The following is a 19,016-nucleotide window of genomic DNA, read 5'->3' as shown; positions in this document are numbered from 1 at the left end:
AGAGTACACAATAAAAATGACTATTAAAACACAGTCCAGAAAGATATATGAACTAATCAGATCTATTAGTATTCATTAAGAATAACAGTAAAGAACTAAATGACTAAAGTAATCAACAATACAGATCATGACATTAATTCTTACCTACTGGGACTTCCCTGGTGGTGCAGTGGTTAAGAATCCGCCAGCCAATGCAGGGGACACGGGTTCTAGCCCTGGTCCGGGAAGATCCCACATGCTGCAGAGCAACTAAGCCCGTGTGCCACAACTACTGAGCCTGCTCTCTAGAGCCCGCGAGCCACAACTACTGAGCCTGTGGGCCACAACTACTGAATCCGTGTGCCACAACTACTGAAGCCCGCACACCTAGAGCCCATGCCCCACAAGAGAAGCACCACGATGAGAAGCCTGCGCACTGCAACAAAGAGTAGCCCCTGCTCGCCACAACTAGAGAAAAGCCTGTGCACAGCAATGAAGACCCAACACAGCCAAAAGTAAATAAATAAGTAAACTTATTTAAAAAAAAATTCTTACCTACTGCTTTCATTTGCTTTCCAATCGCTTGGCATATTTCTTTGGCAGCTGCAATCTGGGCTTTTTCACCTAGCAAACTGCCCACAGTAGCTCTTAGGATAAAGGAGACACACCGTCTGGAGTACACAGCCTCTACATGTGTTTGCGTTGCCCGAGGATGGGAAACCAGATCAAGTACATGAGACAAGAATGTGGCAAAGCTACGCTCTAACCACTGACCACCCAATGTTGTTACAAAAACAACATATGCCTGTAAATAGATTAAGATGCTTTAGGTAAATTTGTATAAATGAAATGAAGTTACAGATAAAGCAACTACATAAATAACTGATGACAGCATGAAAAATAAATTATCTTTGAGATTAAAATTGAGAAAATTTAAAACTTGAGACCTTTTTAGTACTTCTAGCATGGGAATTACTGGTTGAAGTATCTTTGACTAAAAACAGTTCTCAGGATAATAACTTCAAGAAGAACACAAAGAGAGTATGGTGCAGGAGGGAAGGAAAGGTGAATTCACCCTGGTGATGAAGGTGATTAAGTTATAGTAATAAAACCCTAATATGCTAAATAAACGCTGACCTAGAGCTACAAAACATTTGATTACGACTGTAAGATACAAATGGTTTACTTCCATTTTATGCTTGTTTCTGGAATAAGGTATAATTGGATGATTTTGACTAAGATCACAAAAAAGCATTTCATCCTATTAGGTGTTAATTATTATTAGGTTATTAACCATAACATCTTATTTGGCATTAATTATTATTTTGAAACTATAATTTCAAGTCAGGTTTAACTGCATAATTGCACTGGTGATTAATCAATGATGATAAATCCAAAGTACTAACCAATATTTTTACCTACAAGAGTTGTTGGAAAACATTAAAATCTAACTGCCTCAAGCTACTTGAATACAATTTCAATTAAAACTCAATTACTTTACTTCTGATTTTCTGCGAAGTAAAATTTGGAAAAATTTTGTTAAAGATAGACAGATAGATATAGCAGACATAGGCTTCTTTACACATCAAATACCTACCTTTCCATATAAGATGCAATTTAGATTTGAATGTAATTCATTCATTTAGTAAAAGAAATGTTTTGAAAGACATTTTAAAAATTATTTAATTTTAGACAGTATTAAAAATTTCTGTACGTGCTGTTACTTAGTAAGAGTCTTCCATGAAATTTCACACGTGATACCAAGAGAATTCTTTTTTTTTTTTTTTTGAGAATTCTTTTATACATATATATTACAAACCTGCGTAACTCCAACTCTCACTTCACGATTAACAGACCCTCCAACTTTTAACATTTCTCCACCACTCTTTAAGAAACCTGACCCTCCACGTAGAAATCCTGTGGCCATGAGTTCTAAGACTTCATCAAATGTTGCTCGCTTCACATTCTGGCGCATTACTTTCAGGAAGAAAAATATATTTATAAGCAAATATATTTTGCTATTAGTTAAATAATATTTTCTAATAATCTAGCTTTAAAATTCAAGTAATTGTTTTTAAGGATACTTAAACTATTACAAAGGAGATAGGGTCATTTATTTTCTTATGATCTTAAAATTTACAATATATTTGTAAAATTAAATTCAATTTTGAAGCAAAAAAATGCTAAAAAAAAGGAGCTAGAAATTAAAACAATTCAATATATCTATGCCAAAATAGTCTAGCAATTATGTTAGCCTTGATATGTGTAACACAACAAAAACAACGCACATTCACAGCAGATACTGCTAACTGACTGCAGCCCTCACTCCCAGTTGAGATGGACACCGTACTTCTTTTTTTTTTTTTTTTTGGCCACAGCACGTGGCTCGTGGGATCTTAGTTCCCCGACCAGGGATCTAACCTGAGCCCACGGCGGTGAAAGCGCCGAGTCCTAACCACTGGACCGCCAGGGAATTCCCAATTCCCAAGACCATGCTTTCTATACAACAATTACCAATGGATTGAAACGTCACTGGACTGCAACCGACTTGCCATCCTTAGTAAAGAGCTTCCTATTTTATAAAGTCCTTTCATACATAGTAGCAAACATAATCCTCACAAAAATTCTGTAGGAGAGGCATAAAGCTCACAATTAACTATGCAGGCTTTGGAATTTGAATGCCTGGGTTTTAATTTCACTTAATAGAACACTTACTACACCACAAATGACACAACCTCTCTAAGCCTAAATTTTCTTGTTTATAAAATGAGAATAACAACAGTACTTAGGATTCCTAGGGCTTTTGACAGGATTAAATAAAACAACTCTGTTATATGCTTAATTCAGTGCCTTATACATAGTTAGCACTTAATAATTGTTACCTATCATCATCATCGTTATCTAATTCAGACACTGAAGTAATCATGATTAAAGATGAAGAGATCAAAGCTCAAAGGGTTTCACAGCAAATAAACATAAGAGCTAGGACTTGAATCTGTAAGATCTGATTCTCTTTCTACAATACAGAGATGGAATAGGGGTAGGGACAACAGAGCTGGATTCACTCAGCATCTACTCAGAACTGTCCCTGAAGCATCTCTATGGAACTGTGAGGCACAGTAGAAGTCACTGGGAAAATCAGTGCTGTCTCTGATTCTGCTTATAATAATGGTCAAGAAAAGAAGAAAAATAATACTATGCTATGAATGGGGATCTACTCATCAGGGACTGAAAGTAAGAAGGCATGTAAAGTGCCAGATTCCAGTCCCTTGAACATGAGACAAAACCATTTCATAAATCTTATTTGCTTGTATGTCCAACATACTTGATGCATGTAATGTTGCACAGTATCATCATAAAAAATGTCTTGACTGGGACTTCCCTGGTGGTCCAGTGGTTAAGACTCTGTGCTTCCACTGCAGGGGGCGTGGGTCCGATCCCTGGTTGGGGAAGTTCCGCATGCCCCACGGTATGGCAAAAAAAAAAAAAAAAAGAAAAAAAGTCCTGACTATATCAAGGAAAATGCCATTTGGGTACTTCTATTTTATGAAAAAGTAGACAAAGATACTAATTTAAAGCCTTTAAAGTGACTTGCCTAGAAGTAATAAGTCATTTAGAAGAAAGCATTCCATATACCTTCAAATACCTGTTACAGTCTAGATCGGGGGCTGGCAAACAATGATACCTGTTGCTTGTTTTGGCATCAATGCTGTAGCCATGACTGTTCCTAAGAGTTTAGACACTGCCACCCGTACCCCATAGTTTGAATTTTCCAAAGCCTTAAAGCAGAGAGTGGCTATATTTTCCAGTTCAGCAGTCCACATGAACACAGCTTCATTCTGTAGTTCTAGGAGACACTGGAATTTAAAAAAAAAAAAAAAAAGTAAATTAGAACTTCTACTTCCAGAGATGGATAAACAAGAACCAGATTTACTCTCTCTCCTGAAATAACTAAAAAATTGGACAAAATATATGAAACAAGTTTCAAAGACACTGGACATCAGGCACTGAAGGATGCTAATCCTTAAGAGATGGAAAATGCAAGTTGAACCCTACATTTGTCCCAGCTTACTGCCTTGAGAGAGTTTCCAGCAGTTAGGAGGAAACTGTAACCCTAAACTCCTGTATTAGAAAGAAGAAAGGTCTCTGGAGAGTTCCCTGGTGGCCTAGTGGTTAGGATTCTGGGCATTCACTGCCGTGGCCTGGGTTCAATCCCTGGTCGGGGGAACTGAGATCTCGCAAGCCGTATGGCGTGGCCGGAAAAAAAAAAAAAGAAGAAATGTCTCAAATCAACAACCTCAGCTTCTACCTTAAGAAACTAGATGACATAGAGCAAATTCAACACAAAGTAAGCAGGAAAAAAAGGAAGTAATATAGGTAAGAGAGGAAATCAGTGAACCAGCAAACTGAAAAACAGAAATGAAGCCAAAAGCTGCTTCTTTGAGACAACCAATATATTTTGATAGAAATTTAGCCAGACAGATGAAGACAAAGAGAGAGAAGACACAAACTACCAAAATTAGAAATGAGAGAAGTCACATCACTACAGATTCAATACATATTAAAAGGACAATATATTTGACAACTTACATGAAACAGACAACTCACTCAAGAAGAAACAGATAACCTAAATAGCCCAATATCTATTTTAAAAATTGAATGTGTAGTTTAAAATCTTCCCCCAAAGAAAACTGGAGACCCAGAGAGATGTACTGTTGAATTCAACCAAATGTTTAAGTAAGAAATACCAATCCTATAGAAACTCTTCTAGAAAATTGAGAAGGGTACACTTCCCAAATCATCCTATAAGGCCAACATTACCCTGATATTGAAATCTGATAAGACACTACAAGAGAAGAAAACTACATGCCAATATCCCTCATGAACACAATGCAAAAATTATACACAAAATTTTAGCAACTCTAATCCAACAATATATAAAATGGATACTATATCACGACCACGTAGGGTTTATCCTAGGAATGAAAGATTGGTCAAAATTCTAAAACTAATCAATGTAATTCATTACATTAGTAAGCTGAAAAAGAAAAGTCATACAATTCATCTCAATAGAGGCTGAAAAAACATTTAACAGAATATACGTAAAACTTGGGAAAACTGAACAAGATCAGTGGATTGTGTCAATGTCAATATTGTATTATACTGCTTGTAATACTGTACTATGCTTTTACAAGATATTACCATTGGGGGGAACTGGGTAAAAGTTTATAAAGATCTCTGTATATTATTTCTCACAAATACAGGAAAACCTACAATTATCCTAAAATAAAAAGCTTAATTTGGGGCTTCCCTGGTGGTGCAGTGGTTGAGAGTCCGCCTGCCGATGCAGGGGACACAGGTTCGTGCCCCGGTCCGGGAGGATCCCACATGCCGCGGAGCGGCTGGGCCCGTGAGCCATGGCCGCTGAGCCTGCGCGTCCAGAGCCTGTGCTCCGCAATGGGAGAGGCTGCAACAGTGAGAGGCCCGCGTACCGCAAAAAAAAAAAAAAAAAAAAGCTTAATTAGACAGGAATTCCCTGGCGGTCCAGTGGTTAGGACTCAGCGCTTTCATTGCCAGGGGCCTGGGTTCAATCCCTGGTTGGGGAACTAAGATCCCACAAACTGCAGAAAGCAGCCAAAAAAACCCCCAAAAAACCCAAAACACTTAATTAGAAAATAGCAACAACAGAAACGACACAAGAAATCAAATTTGACAAAATCCATTCTTGATAAAAACTTCTTGGAAGGCTAGAAATATAAGGGCACTTCCTCAACTTGATAAAGATCATCAAGGAAAACTGACAGTTAACATCATGCTTAATGGTGAAGGACTGGATGTTTTCCCCTTAAGGATCAGGAACAAGACAAGGATGTCACCTCTCATGTTTTCTATTCAACATTGCACTGAAGGATCTAACCAGCCAGTGCAGCAAGAAAGAAAAATAAATAAAAAGCCTCGAGATTGGAAAAGAAGTAAAACTGTCTTTATTCACAGACAACATGATTGTCCGCACAGAATACCTGATAGGATCTATTAAAAAAGCAAGGGCTTCCCTGGTGGTGCAGTGGTTGAGAGTCCGCCTGCCGATGCAGGGGACACGGGTTCGTGTCCCAGTCCGGGAAGATCCCACATGCTGCGGAGCGGCTGGGCCCGTAAGCCATGGCCACTGAGCCTGCGCCTCCAGAGCCTGTGCCCCGCAACGGGAGAGGCCACAACAGTGAGAGGCCCGTGTACCGCAAAAAAAAAAAAAAAAAAAAAAAAAAAAAAAAAATCTGATAGAACTAGTAAGGCAGTTTAAGAAGGTTGGTGGATACAAGACCAGTGTACAAAAATCAGTTGTATTTCTATATGTTAGTAATGAACAATTAGAAATTGAAAAAAAAAGCTTTTAATCAATACTATTTAAAATAGCATAGAAAATGAAATACTTATGGATAAATCTGACAAAAGAGGTGCAAGATCTGTGCATTTGAAAACCACAAAATGTTGCTAAGAGTAATCAAAGAAGACCTAAATGAATGAGAGGTAGAGATATCGCATTCATGAGTTAGACTTAATAATGTTAAGCTGGCAACTATCCCCAAACTGATCTATAGATTCAATGCAACCTGAATAAAAATCTCAGCATGTTATTTTTGTAGAAATGGACAAGTTAAAATTTATATGGAAATGCAAAGGACCTAGAATAGCCAAAACTATTTTGAAAAAAAAAAAGTTGGAGGGCTAACACTACCTGATTTTAAGACATTATAAAGGTACAGTAAGCAAGAAAGTGTTATTGACATCAAGATAGACAAATAGATCAATGAAACAGAACAGAGATTTCAAAACTAGATCCACATTTATAAGGACAACTGATTTTCAACAAAGGTGCAAAGGCAATTTAGTGAAGAAAAGAGTCTTTTCAACATGGTGCTAGAACAAGTGAATATCCATGTGCAAAAAACAAAACAAAAAATCTTTGATTCATACCTCACACTATATACAAAAATTAACTCAAAATGGAACATACATCCAAAAACGGATAAATTGGACTTTGACAAAATTCAAAACTTCTCTTCTTAGAAAGGCACTATTTAGGGAATGAAAAGACAGACCACACAGTAGGAGAAAATATTTGCAAATCACGTATCTGATATAGAAATAAAGAACCTACAAAGTAGACTCAAAACTCTATAATATATGTGCCACATCTTCTTTATCCATTCATCTGGTTTTTTTTTTTAATTTATTTTTTATATATTTATTTTTGGCTGTGTTGGGTCTTCGTTGCTGTGCGTGGGCTCTCTCCAGCTGCGGCGAGCGGGGCCACTCTTCGTTGCCGTGCGTGGGCTTCTCATTACGGTGGTTTCTCTCATTGCGGAGCACGGGCTCTAGGTGCACAGGCTTCAGTAGTTGTGGCTCACGGGCTTAATTGCTCCACGGCATGTGGGATCCTCCCAGACCAGGGCTCGAACCCATGTCCCCCGCATTGGCAGGCGGATTCTTAACCACTGCACCACCAGGGAAGCCCCCATTCATCTGTTGATGGACACTTAGGTTGCTTCCATGTCCTGGCTATTGTAAATAGAGGTGCAATGAACATTTTGGTATATGACTCTTTTTGAATTATCGTTTTCTCAGGGTATATGCCCAGTAATGGGATTGCTGGGTCATATGGTAGTTTTATTTTTAGTTTTTTAAGGAACCTCCATACTGTTCTCCATAGTGGCTGTATCAATTTACATTCGAACCAACAGTGCAAGAGGGTTCCCTTTTCTCCACACCCTCTCCAGCATTTATTGTTTGTAGATTTTTTGATGATGGCCATTCTGACTGTGGCACATATATACAATGGAATATTACTCAGCCATAAAAAGAAACAAAATTGAGTTATTTGTAGTGAGGTGGATGGACCTAGAGTCTGTCATACAGAGTGAAGTAAGTCAGAAGGAGAAAAACAATACTATATGCTAACACATATATATGGAATCTAAATTAAAAAAAAAAGGTCATGAAGAACCTAGGGGCAAGACGGGAATAAAGACGCAGACCTACTAGAGAATGGACTTGAGGATATGGGGAGGGGGAAGGGTAAGCTGGGACAAAGTGAGAGAGTGGCATGGACATATATACACTACCAAACATAAAATAGATAGCTAGTGGGAAGCAGCCGCATAGCACAGGGAGATCAGCTCGGTGCTTTGTGACCACCTAGAGGGGTGGGATAGGGAGGGTGGGAGGGAGGGAGACGCAAGAGGAAAGAGATATGGCTACATATGTATATGTATAACTGATTCACTTTGTTATAAAGCAGAAACTAACATACCATTGTAAAGCAATTACACTCTAATAAAGATGTCAAAAAAAACCTCTATAATAAGAAAACAAGTAACTCAATAAAACAATGCACAAAAATTTTGAATGGACTCTTCATCAAAGAAGATATGGATGGTAAATAAGCACCTAAAAATATGATCATTAGTCTGGAAATGCGAATTAAAGCCACAATGAGATAGCTATACATATCTATAAGAATGGCTAAAATTAAAAAGACTGGCAATACCAAATGTTGGTGAGACATGGAGAATGAGGAAATCTCATAGTACTTTGGAAAACAGCGGCAATTTCTCCAAAAATTAAATGTAAATCTAAAATATGATCCAGCCATTCCACTCCTAGGTATTTACCCAAGTGAAAGGAAAGCATGTGTCGATAACAAAAACTAGTACACAGATGTTCACAGCTGCTTTTTTTGTAATATCCAAAACTGGAAGCAACACAAATGTCCATAATAGGCGAAGGAATCCACCAATTGTGGCATAGCCATACAACGAAATACTACTCAGCAATAAAAAGGAATGAACTATTGATACATGTAACAACACTGAGAAATCTCAAAATAATTATGCCATTGTGAAAGAGGCCAGGCAAAAAGAAAAAAAAAAGCACATACCACCTGATTCCATTTTATATATAATTCTAGAAAATGAAATGAAACTAATCCATGGGAACCAAAATCATGCCATCTTATTTTGAAACTTTCAAAGAAAAAAAAAATCATTGACTGTTTCAGAGCAAGCAGGATAAGGAGCAACATTATAAACAGCCGAGTACTAACCTTGGCAACTGCACATCGAACAGCCATTGACCTGTCAGTTAAGAGAGACCTCGCATTCTTATAAATATCACGATGACAGGAAGCTGCTGCACCACCCAGTCCATTTAGAACTTTCTGTAGACTCATTAAGATTTCACTTCGCCCTTGAGACTAGATAAGAACATAAAGCAAATTCTACGTTTAAATAAGAACATACCAAAAGACAAAAGTTCTCTGGGCCTAATGGTCTTACCTCTAAACGTAAATAGTAAGTAATGAAAAATAAAAAAGTATTTTAGAACGTACCTGAAAGGTAAAAATAATTATTAACTTCAACAAAATAATTATTTGAGAAATTAGGTTACAATAAGTAAACATATTCTTATGTTTCCATGATCTACTGAAGTGCAAATAATGAGAACATGACAAATTCAAAAGCTTCAATATAATACCTCAAGGATCCAAGCTTTCAGAATGTGAAAAGTTAAGTAAAGAGTACTTAAGAATATAAACCATCTAAAAGAGGAAGAAAACATCCAACACATTTTAAAAACTTCTCACAGATATATTCCAAACTATCAACTTCTTGAGACTAGTTTGAACTCTAGTTTTTATACTCTTATTGTGCTTGATTCATATTTCTGACAGTATACTTATTCAAACATAGATTTCTTTCACTAGACTGTAAGCTCTTTGAGGTCAGGGAGTAGAACTTATTCATCTTTATATGCCTAATGCCTGAGAATATGTCCTCAATTCTTGCTTAATAAATTAATAGACAAAGAGTTCCCAGAAGAGGTGTTGTCCAAGAAATCTTTAGCTTTCCTAGACAAAGAATTAGACTATGAGACCAGTGCTTGGTCTATTCTTAGTTAACCCCAAATGAACAAGGAATTTTCAGAAGTAACACCAAACTGACATGACAAAACAGAACTATTTTTACTTCATATTAGTTGCTGTGGATTGAATACTGTCCTGCCAAAAGATGAGTTCAAGTCCTATGCCCTGTTACCTGTGAACATGAATTTATTTGGAAATAAGGTCTTTGCAGATGAAATCAAGTAAAGATGAGGTCATACTATATTAGGGTGGACCCTAATCCTTATAATAGAAGAATTTGGTATCCTTATAATAGACCGGTATCCTTATAATAGAAGAATTTGGACACAAAACACAGATGCATAGGGAGTACACCATATGACAATGGAGACAGAAATTGGAGAGATACATCTGCAAACCAAGGAATACCACCAAAGCCAAGGATGGTCAGCAACAACCAGAAGCTAAGAAGCCTTGGAAGGACTATTCCCAAGAGCTATCAGAGGAAGCACGGCCCTGCTGATACCTTGATTTCAGACTTCTAGCTTCCAGAATTGTGAGACAATAAATTTCTGTTATTTTAAGCCACCCAGTCTGTGGTAATTTATTATGGCAGCCATAGGAAACTAATACATTAGCTATGGCACAAAAAATAATATGGCAGTACAAAAATATCCCTAGGGCTAAATAATACATAAACCCATTCTTTGTCAAGGTAAAGCATTCTTTCCCTTCTCCCTGAAATATGAGGTAATGTACATTAAAACAAGGGGCAAGTAATATTTTTTTGCAAGTAATAATTTTAAATTACCCTCTTGCTAAGCAATATAAGTACTACACTGACAGAAAAAAGGCAACATATATTTTTAACTAACATCTAACTCCCACCACAAGCAAAACATGTAAATAATATTTGTTGTAAAACTTACCTCCGCACTTTTCAGGGATTTCAAAAGATTATTTACTGTTTCTGGAAATGCACTGCCTAACATTCTCCCCATTTTTTCATAAAATGCTCCAACACAAGCCACTGCAGCCCTGTAAGAAGTGACATTTTCACCAGTCACTGTTCAGATTAATAATTTTATAATATTTTACTTATTTTCAGAAATCAATTTGTATTTGTGCAGGACACTTTTGGCCACAAATCCTTAATTTTCAACTTTCAAGAACACCTTGTTGATTCTTGGCTATCATCAAAAAGTCTACAAATAATAAATGCTGGAGATGGTGTGGAGAAAAGGGAACCCTCCTACACTGTTGGTGGGAATGTAAACTGGTGTAGCCACTATGGAAAACAGTATGGAGGTTCCTTAAAAACCTAAAAATATAGCTACCATATGATCCAGCAATCCCACTCCTGGGCATATATCCTGAAAAGATGAAAACTCTAACTCGAAAAGACAGAGGCACCCAATGTTCGTAGCAGCACTACTTATAATGGCCAAGACATGGAAACAACCTAAGTGCCCAGCAACAGATGACTGGTTTAAGAAGATGTGGTGTAAATATACAATGGAATACTACTCATCCATAAAAAAGAATGCAATATTGCCATTTGCAATAACATGGATGAACCTAGAGAATATCATACTAAGTGAAGTAAGTCAGACAAAGATAAATATTATATGATATTACTTATATATGGAATCTAAAAAATAATACAAATGAACCCAATAGACAAAACAGAAACAGACTCACAGACACAGAAAACAAACTTATGGTTACCAAAGGGAGAAAAGGGGGGAGGGATAAATCAGGAGTGTGGGATTAGCAGATGCAAACTGCTATACATAAAACAGATAAGCAACAAGGATTTACTGTACAGCACAGGGAACTATATTCAATACCTTGTAATAACCTATAATGGAAGATAATCTGAAAACTATATATACATATAAAACTGACTCACTTTGCTGTACACCTGAAACTAACACAATATCATTAATCAACTATATTTCAATTAAAAAAATTTTTTAAAAGAATACCTTGTTTATTCTGTATAATTGTAACAGATACTATGGATAATCAAATTGTATTTTTGTTAGGAAAATAAGAGAATAAACATATATTTACATAACAAATCATACCCATCCTTTGGAAAGAAACCCAACCTTTCCTTTTGAGGACTTTCCAAATTATGTCCATCCACAATGATCCCTCTCTTCTCTCATTATACGTAAAATGTCAACCACTCATTCTGACAAAATTATATCGTTTCCTGTGTTGCAACTTGACCATTTTATATGTCTATATCTTATCCTGCCCTGCCAATGGAAATGTAAAGTCCAGAAACAGAGAAGGTTATACATTTTTGTATTGCTCACAGTGTCTGCCTCTTAATATATAAATAATAATAAGCAATTACTTGTAAAATTTAATCTAAATGGGTTTAACAGAACACCTGACTACACAGAAGAAGAAATGTAACAGCAGCCCATCTCTTCCCATGGTAGGGAAATCACCCTACCATCACTCATGTAAACAGTAAATAAGTGAATAGCTCTGAGCTTAGCTTAGAGGCAGGAGCTGGGGATAAAGGTGTATCCTCTGGAGTCTGGCAGATCTGTACCTAAATTCTAGAACCTGTCACACAATAGCTATGTGTCCTGAGCAAGTTACTCTGAGGCTGAGAGAGATTAAATATAGTTTACTATCGTACAAGCAATTAACAGTAGAATCAGGGAATCGACCTTCACTTCTCTGACTCCAAATCCCATGCTTTTTTCAATACTCTATAGGCTGATAACAAAGCTAAAAATGACTGAGGTCACTTGCCAGAACATATTAGTGGATTCCTAAATAGAACCCATGAATCCACTGGAAATATGTATGAATAATATGTAATATGTAATAAAGTCTACTTAGCCAGAACTATAAAATTACGTGTGGATTTGCCAAGTGGTAGGGAACTAAATCACAAAACTATTAACATAGCTTCAGACTCCAAAATAAACTGGAAAACACTAATACACTCTAATCTCTTCTAAAACTTTTGAGAGCTACATCTATCCCAAACAATACAAAACTTAATCACAACATATCTATGAAGTTGAAAACAGACCTAACAATCAATGTCTGGGTTCAGAATAATTTCTTCATTTCCCCTAAGCTATTATACTGGCCCTGGCTCCTTGAATGTTGGTGTTCTAAAGTTGTATCCTTGCTATCTTCTCTTCTCACACAGTATTATAATACTCTTCCTAGGTAACTTTATCCATACTAAAGGGTTCAGCCTACTCTAAAATCTTCATTCTCTACTCACCAAAATGACCTTCTCAGCTCAGGTCTCTGAAATCCAGACCAGGATTTCCAACTGCTTACTACACACTGTCACTTGGATATTCCCACTTGGACTCCAGATTCAGCATGCCCAGAATTGGACTCATCATTTTCCCCTCAACTTACTCCCCCCACTATTTTGTATCTTTCTGTAAGCACTGTAAATAAGCTATAAATAAGCCACTTGTTTCCAATTATCAGTTTCCTTTGTCTAGAAAATAGGTTAGCAAACCACATCCTGCAGACCAAATGTGGCCCATCATCCAGCCTGCCACCTGTTGTCGTAAATAGTTTTATTGGTACGCAGCTGTACTCATTTATTTACATACCATCTATGGCAGAGTTGAGTAGCTGCAACAGAGATGATACCCCACAAAGCCAAAACTATTTACTATCTGGCCCTTTCCATAAAATTTGCCAGTCCGTGACCTGTCACATCCATCTTCCCCTTTTCCCATATTAACCCCTTACTTGACTCATTTCCATATTTCCTTCCTGGATGGTTGATCTTCTTTGGCTGATGCTTCTTTGAGAAGGCTTTGTTGACACTGCTATCCCATCACACCACAGCTAAGTTTACTCAGGTGTTACTTTCCCGCCCACAACACTCCTCACTGTACTATAATAACTCCTGATTTTCTTATTTGACTTTTTCACAGGATGCATCCCTACACCATTATCCTCAAGACTTGCTCTGAAAATGTCTGCCCTTGACCCAGACCACAGGTATGGGCTTGAAATTGGGTCAAGCCCTTAATTTAGGAGTCAGCAAACTTGCAGGCAAAATGGTCTCTGTCTCAGGTACTCAGTTCTGCCATTTACACGTGAAAGCAGCCACTGCCTAAATGAAGGAGCATGTCTGTATTCTAATAAACTTTATTTACAAAATAGGTGGCAAGCTGGATTTGGCCTTTGGGCTATAGTTTGCCCATTCCTGCCTCAATCTCATCACCTAGAAAATCTTTACTTTTCTTTCCATCCCAGCCAAGAATATTATCGCCTCCCAAAATTACCAAAAACCCCTGTGCAAATTGCTGACATCATACTAATTCTTTGTAGTTTGCTAAAAGTCCCAGGGGCAATGGAGCATATGTTGAAATAGAACCCCTTTCCCAGACCTACTCAGAGCTTTTACTGTCAGCAGCATGTCTCAGGTTCCATCTACACAGGGGTCTTTATGATCAGCAGGCCCTTATTAAGATAAACTACTCTGAAAAAACAAGTTTCAAGGGTCAATCTCAAAGTAAGTACTTACAATTTTGTTGGTAAGTAGGCTGCAGTGTCATCTTTATTTCTGATAATGTCATTACATTTATCAAGTGTTTGAAAAACAGTGAAAGTATCTCCAATGCTATAAAGGGCTGCAAGATTTTTAGCTAACAATTTTCGCGTAGGTGGTCCAGGTGAACTACTTATTAATCCAGTTAATTGTTCAACAAGTTTTTTCTGTTTTTCCTTTACATCAGTCTGTTATAAAAAAAAATAAAGAACATCATCAGTTTTTTTCTTATATATAATTTTGTAACCTTTTAGTGAAAATTTAAAAATACTTAACAGTTAAGGCACTCTAATAATTAAAATCTATATTACATTAGGCATAAAACCATAAATAAGAATTTTCAAGATAAGGAAGAGTTCAGTAAAAAAATGAACCATTCTTTCCTAGATTAAATATTCTCCTCATTCTCCTCCAATTCCACAAAGTTAGCTGCCAATAAAAGTGACTACTCTATATCCAAAAAGTTTCCATGCTGACTTACTAAAAAATAAAACCAACAGTCAGTCAAAGGATGTAAAATATTGGGTGTATGGACAATTGACATCTTAGAACTCAGCTAGGGTCCCCTGTAAAAGCAAAGTCAGTAGTTCATAAAGTTATAGGTCAGTAAAGGAAACCAAAAGAAACTCTGAAGAGCTCTAGGCAACAGAAGAAATATTCAGATCTACATAATCAATGCTGAGAATTCATCCATCCATTAATGAAATACTTATTGTGCACTTATGTGCCATGCACTATTCTAGGTACTGGGGTGCAAATGCAAGAGTGATTACAACAGACAGTCTCTGCCCTCCTGAAGTTTACATTCTAGTGGGGAGAACCAGAGTTTACCAAATAAACAAATGAGTACTGTGAGTTCTTCCTGTTTTATACAGATTAGTAAGAAAAAGGCATCTCTGAAAAGAAGTGAAGATGTGAGTTATGCAGATATCTGGGAGAAGAACATTCCAGGCAGGGAACAAGTACAAGGGCCTTGAGGTGGGAGCATACTCAGCATGCTTGAGGACAGCAAGAAGCCAGTGTGGCCGGAGCAAAATAAGACAGAGGAAGTAGCAGGAGATGAAGTCAGAACGACAGAAGGGGACAGGTCATGCAATGCCTCATACACCATTGTAAGAACTTTGTATTTTATTCCCAGTGAGAGTCTGAGGCAGAGGAAGGACACGATTAAATGCTTTAACAGGGTCTTTCTGACTATTGAGCTGAGGATACTCTACAAGGTACATGGCTGGAAGCACGGTGAGCACCTAAGAAGTTGTGGCAATAATCCGACTAGAAATGAGGGTGGTAACAATGGAAATAATGCGAAGTAACTGAATTCTGGATATATTTAGGGGAGAGAACCAATATGATTTGCTGATAAATATGATGTGGAGTTTGAGAAAAAGAAGGAAGTGAAGAATGGCTCTAAGATTTATGACCTGAGCAACCAGAAGGATTATACGGTCATTTCCTGAGATAGAAAGCACTGGGGAAAGGACAGGTTTGAGACAGTGAAATCAAGAACTTAGTTTTAAATATGTTAACTTTGAGATGCTACTTAGATATTCAAGAGAAAGAGGTGGAGTAGCTAGTTGGATATCTGGGAATCATTACCACATAGATGGCAGTAAAAATCATGAGATTAGATGATATCACTGAAGGAGTAAGATGTGTGTTTTTTTTAAAAATAAAAATAAAAAAAGAGTGCCCAGGACTGAGAAAGAGCTAGCAAAAGAGAATGAGGAGTAACTAGTGAAGTAGGAGTAGAATTAAAAGCAAATAGTGTCTTGGGAACCACAAATAGGAAAAACTTCACACCAACTGTGCAGCAACAGTAATGATAACAATTTATGTTTTAATTTGGGTGAAGGGTGTACAGGTGTTCATATTATTATGCTTCATAATTTGGATATACTTTTTATATACTCTTTTGTATGTTTCAATTTCACAACAAAAAAAGATATTTTGTGCCTAAGATAGAGGATTAGATATGTGCTTTAAGATAGAGGATCAGATATGTCAAAAGCTGCTGACGGCTCCATTAAAACAGAATACTGACTGTTGGTTTGGGCAATACAAGATCTGTTTCAGTGTAATGGAAGCAACAAATATCCAGCTGGAGTGGGTTTAAGAGAAAACAGAAACTTCTAGTTAAAGACTGGAAATGAATCCATGCATTAACTCTGTCTCTCCAGAAACTAAAAGTATACTAAAGGGCAACCAAAAAAAAAAAAGCACCAATATAAAAGGGCAAAGAAAACCGAAAAAGAATCAATGCAAAATATAGAAGCCAGGTATCCCCAATATGGAAAGTTAAGAAGAGCCCCAACTTCCAACAGAGGACCCCTGAAAAGCTCATGTTTGTTCGTTGTTGCTCTTGTTTTGAGGCCCCAAATGCTTATGGAAGAGACAGTAAAGTTGTGCCTAGAAATGGAAGGAATGGTTGAGAATCTATTTAAGAAGCTGTAAGACTCCCGCATCTCTCTCCTCCATCCTGAACTTAGTGAGCTCGGGCACAGCTGTGGGCTGGGAAAACTGCACTGAAAACAGGGGGATTAAGTAAAAGTTTAGACACTGAATGTTGAAGTCCCCAGCCTTCTCCCCCAAATCCTAGAACCTAGGCACCTAGTCATATACCCTAGGACACTAGAGTAAAAAAGTCTCTTATAGGGAATGACTAGCTCAGAAAAACCTAAAGGGGTTCCTCAAAGAATTGGACTAGTCTATGGCGAAGCACACTTCACCCTGACCAGAAAACTTTTACTACTCACTCTAAAATTTGAGCAGACGGCCAAATTTTCCTCAGATGTTTGAGGAAAGCACCTAATTTTAAAGACAGCATCTAATTTTAAAGACAGAAAATAAACACACAAATAATGAAAAGTAACTTGGGTGAAAAGATTGTGAAGGAAGAAGCAAAAAGAAAGAAAAGCCTATTATTAACTCTTCAGAGAGACAAGTGAAGGTATTGGAATTGCTACACAGCACTGAGGGACCACTTGATGTTGTAGATAATGAATTTAAAGTGACAGCAGTTGGGGCTTCCCTGGTGGCACAGTGGTGAAGAATCTGCCTGCCAATGCAGGGGACACAAGTTCAAGCCCTGGTCCGGGAAGATCCCACATGCCACGGAGCAACCAAGCCCGTGCACCACAACTACTGAGCCTGTGCTCTAGAGCCCGCAAGCCACAACTACTGACCCCGAGTGCCACAACTACTGGCCCCGAGTGCCACAACTACTGAGCCTAGAACTCGCGTGTCACAACTACTGAAGCCCGTGCACCTAGAGCCTGTGCTCTGCAACAAGCCACCGCAATGAGAAGCCCGCGCAAGACCCAACGCAACCAAAATTAAAAATAAATAAATTTATTTAAAAAAAAAGAAGTGACAGCAATCATATAATCATGTTTTTCTCCACTCACATTCAGATGTCCAGGTAGAAACATGAAGTCTCTATCCAGGCAATAAGCTGGATTTAAACGAGGTTTGGGCTTTGCCACAGGATAGAAAAGGACAGACAAATTCTAACTACAGTACAGTGTAATATTGTCAAGTTCCACAAATGACCCACAACCTCCAAAACATTATGTGTTTGCTTACAAATCAGGTACACATAATAGTCTTTATATATGTTAACCCAGCTAGAAAAAAAGTAATACCATACCTTGTTGGCAGCAACCACGACTTTATCAAGAAATCGCAACCATTCAAAGATAAAAACTGGTCTCTTCGCTTCAGTGATTTGAGCCAAAGCTTCTTCATTCAGCAATAAACTGTGGGCTAACTCCATTACTGAAGTTTTAATTTCACACCTTAAATAAACAATTTTAAAATACTTGTAAGTACTTGTTAATATTAAAAGTCAAACTTAACAAATGTAATCACTAAGAAATGAAAAATAAGGCTTTACTTCTCATTTCATTTGGAGGAAACTTACATAACTTCCTTGAGGCAAAACCTGAGAACCTAATTTTAAAGGATAAGGGTGCAAACAAAAACAAAGGAAAGTCATGCTTGGTGAGGAAGAATGAATAATGGGTTCAAAGGAAAATTAAAATAAATATTGCAAATAAGGCATTATTCCAGAAGGAAAATGCCTAGCAAAACACGTCATTAACCCATTCCATAAACGGGAAAACCGAAGCACCGAAATCAAACACCAGCCGAGCCTGACAACCCATCCTCCTTTTTCCTCTTCCACTGCTCGGTGCACAGCACCCTTCCGCTTCCCCTGCTGCACCTGCCCCAGGAGGAGGTCAAAACGTCCCAGCACACAGATCCCACACTGGAAGGCTCCGAGAGTCTTCCTACGTGGGTGAGGTGGCGGCGGGAGGCCAGGTCCCCGCGGCCGAAGCTTCAGCGACAACGCCGGGCGGTCCAGGAACGCAGCTGGCAGAGGCCGCGCGCGCTGCAGGTCCGGGTAAACCCGGCTATTTGGAGGAAGGCAGCGCAGCGCCGGGCCCGAGGCCGACTCAGGCCTCGACCGGGTCACCCGGGCTGTCAACCCCAGGAGGCGGCGACTCGGAACCAAGTCCGGCGCCTGAAAAGGGCAAATGTTCATTACGAACTCGAATTCCGTCCCCAGACCTCTGACAA

At 38.0% G+C, this 19,016-nt stretch overlaps 1 protein-coding gene across 1 annotated transcript in view; it reads right to left on the bottom strand.

Moving 5' to 3' along the window:
- Nucleotides 1-18,225, bottom strand: part of HEATR5B (HEAT repeat containing 5B) — a gene marked incomplete at its 3' end in the record, with an annotated part of 90,738 nt that extends 72,513 nt beyond the window's left edge. The window contains exons 1-7 of the mRNA XM_079721084.1: nucleotides 18,085-18,225; nucleotides 14,415-14,626; nucleotides 10,807-10,915; nucleotides 9,080-9,229; nucleotides 3,665-3,836; nucleotides 1,799-1,956; nucleotides 535-784 (exon numbers count right to left, since the gene is read on the bottom strand). Of these exons, the coding sequence (XP_079577210.1) occupies nucleotides 535-784; nucleotides 1,799-1,956; nucleotides 3,665-3,836; nucleotides 9,080-9,229; nucleotides 10,807-10,915; nucleotides 14,415-14,626; nucleotides 18,085-18,210 (1,177 nt within the window). The 5' untranslated portion in view covers nucleotides 18,211-18,225. The remainder of the gene's footprint in view (nucleotides 1-534; nucleotides 785-1,798; nucleotides 1,957-3,664; nucleotides 3,837-9,079; nucleotides 9,230-10,806; nucleotides 10,916-14,414; nucleotides 14,627-18,084) is intronic.
- Between the last annotated feature and the right edge of the window lie 791 nt (nucleotides 18,226-19,016).

Source organism: Hyperoodon ampullatus (genome assembly GCF_949752795.1).
Source record: "Hyperoodon ampullatus genome assembly, chromosome: 15".
Taxonomy (NCBI): Eukaryota; Metazoa; Chordata; class Mammalia; order Artiodactyla; family Ziphiidae; genus Hyperoodon; species Hyperoodon ampullatus.
Note: the sequence above shows the minus strand (reverse complement) of the source record. Positions and strands in the feature narration are given on the sequence as shown.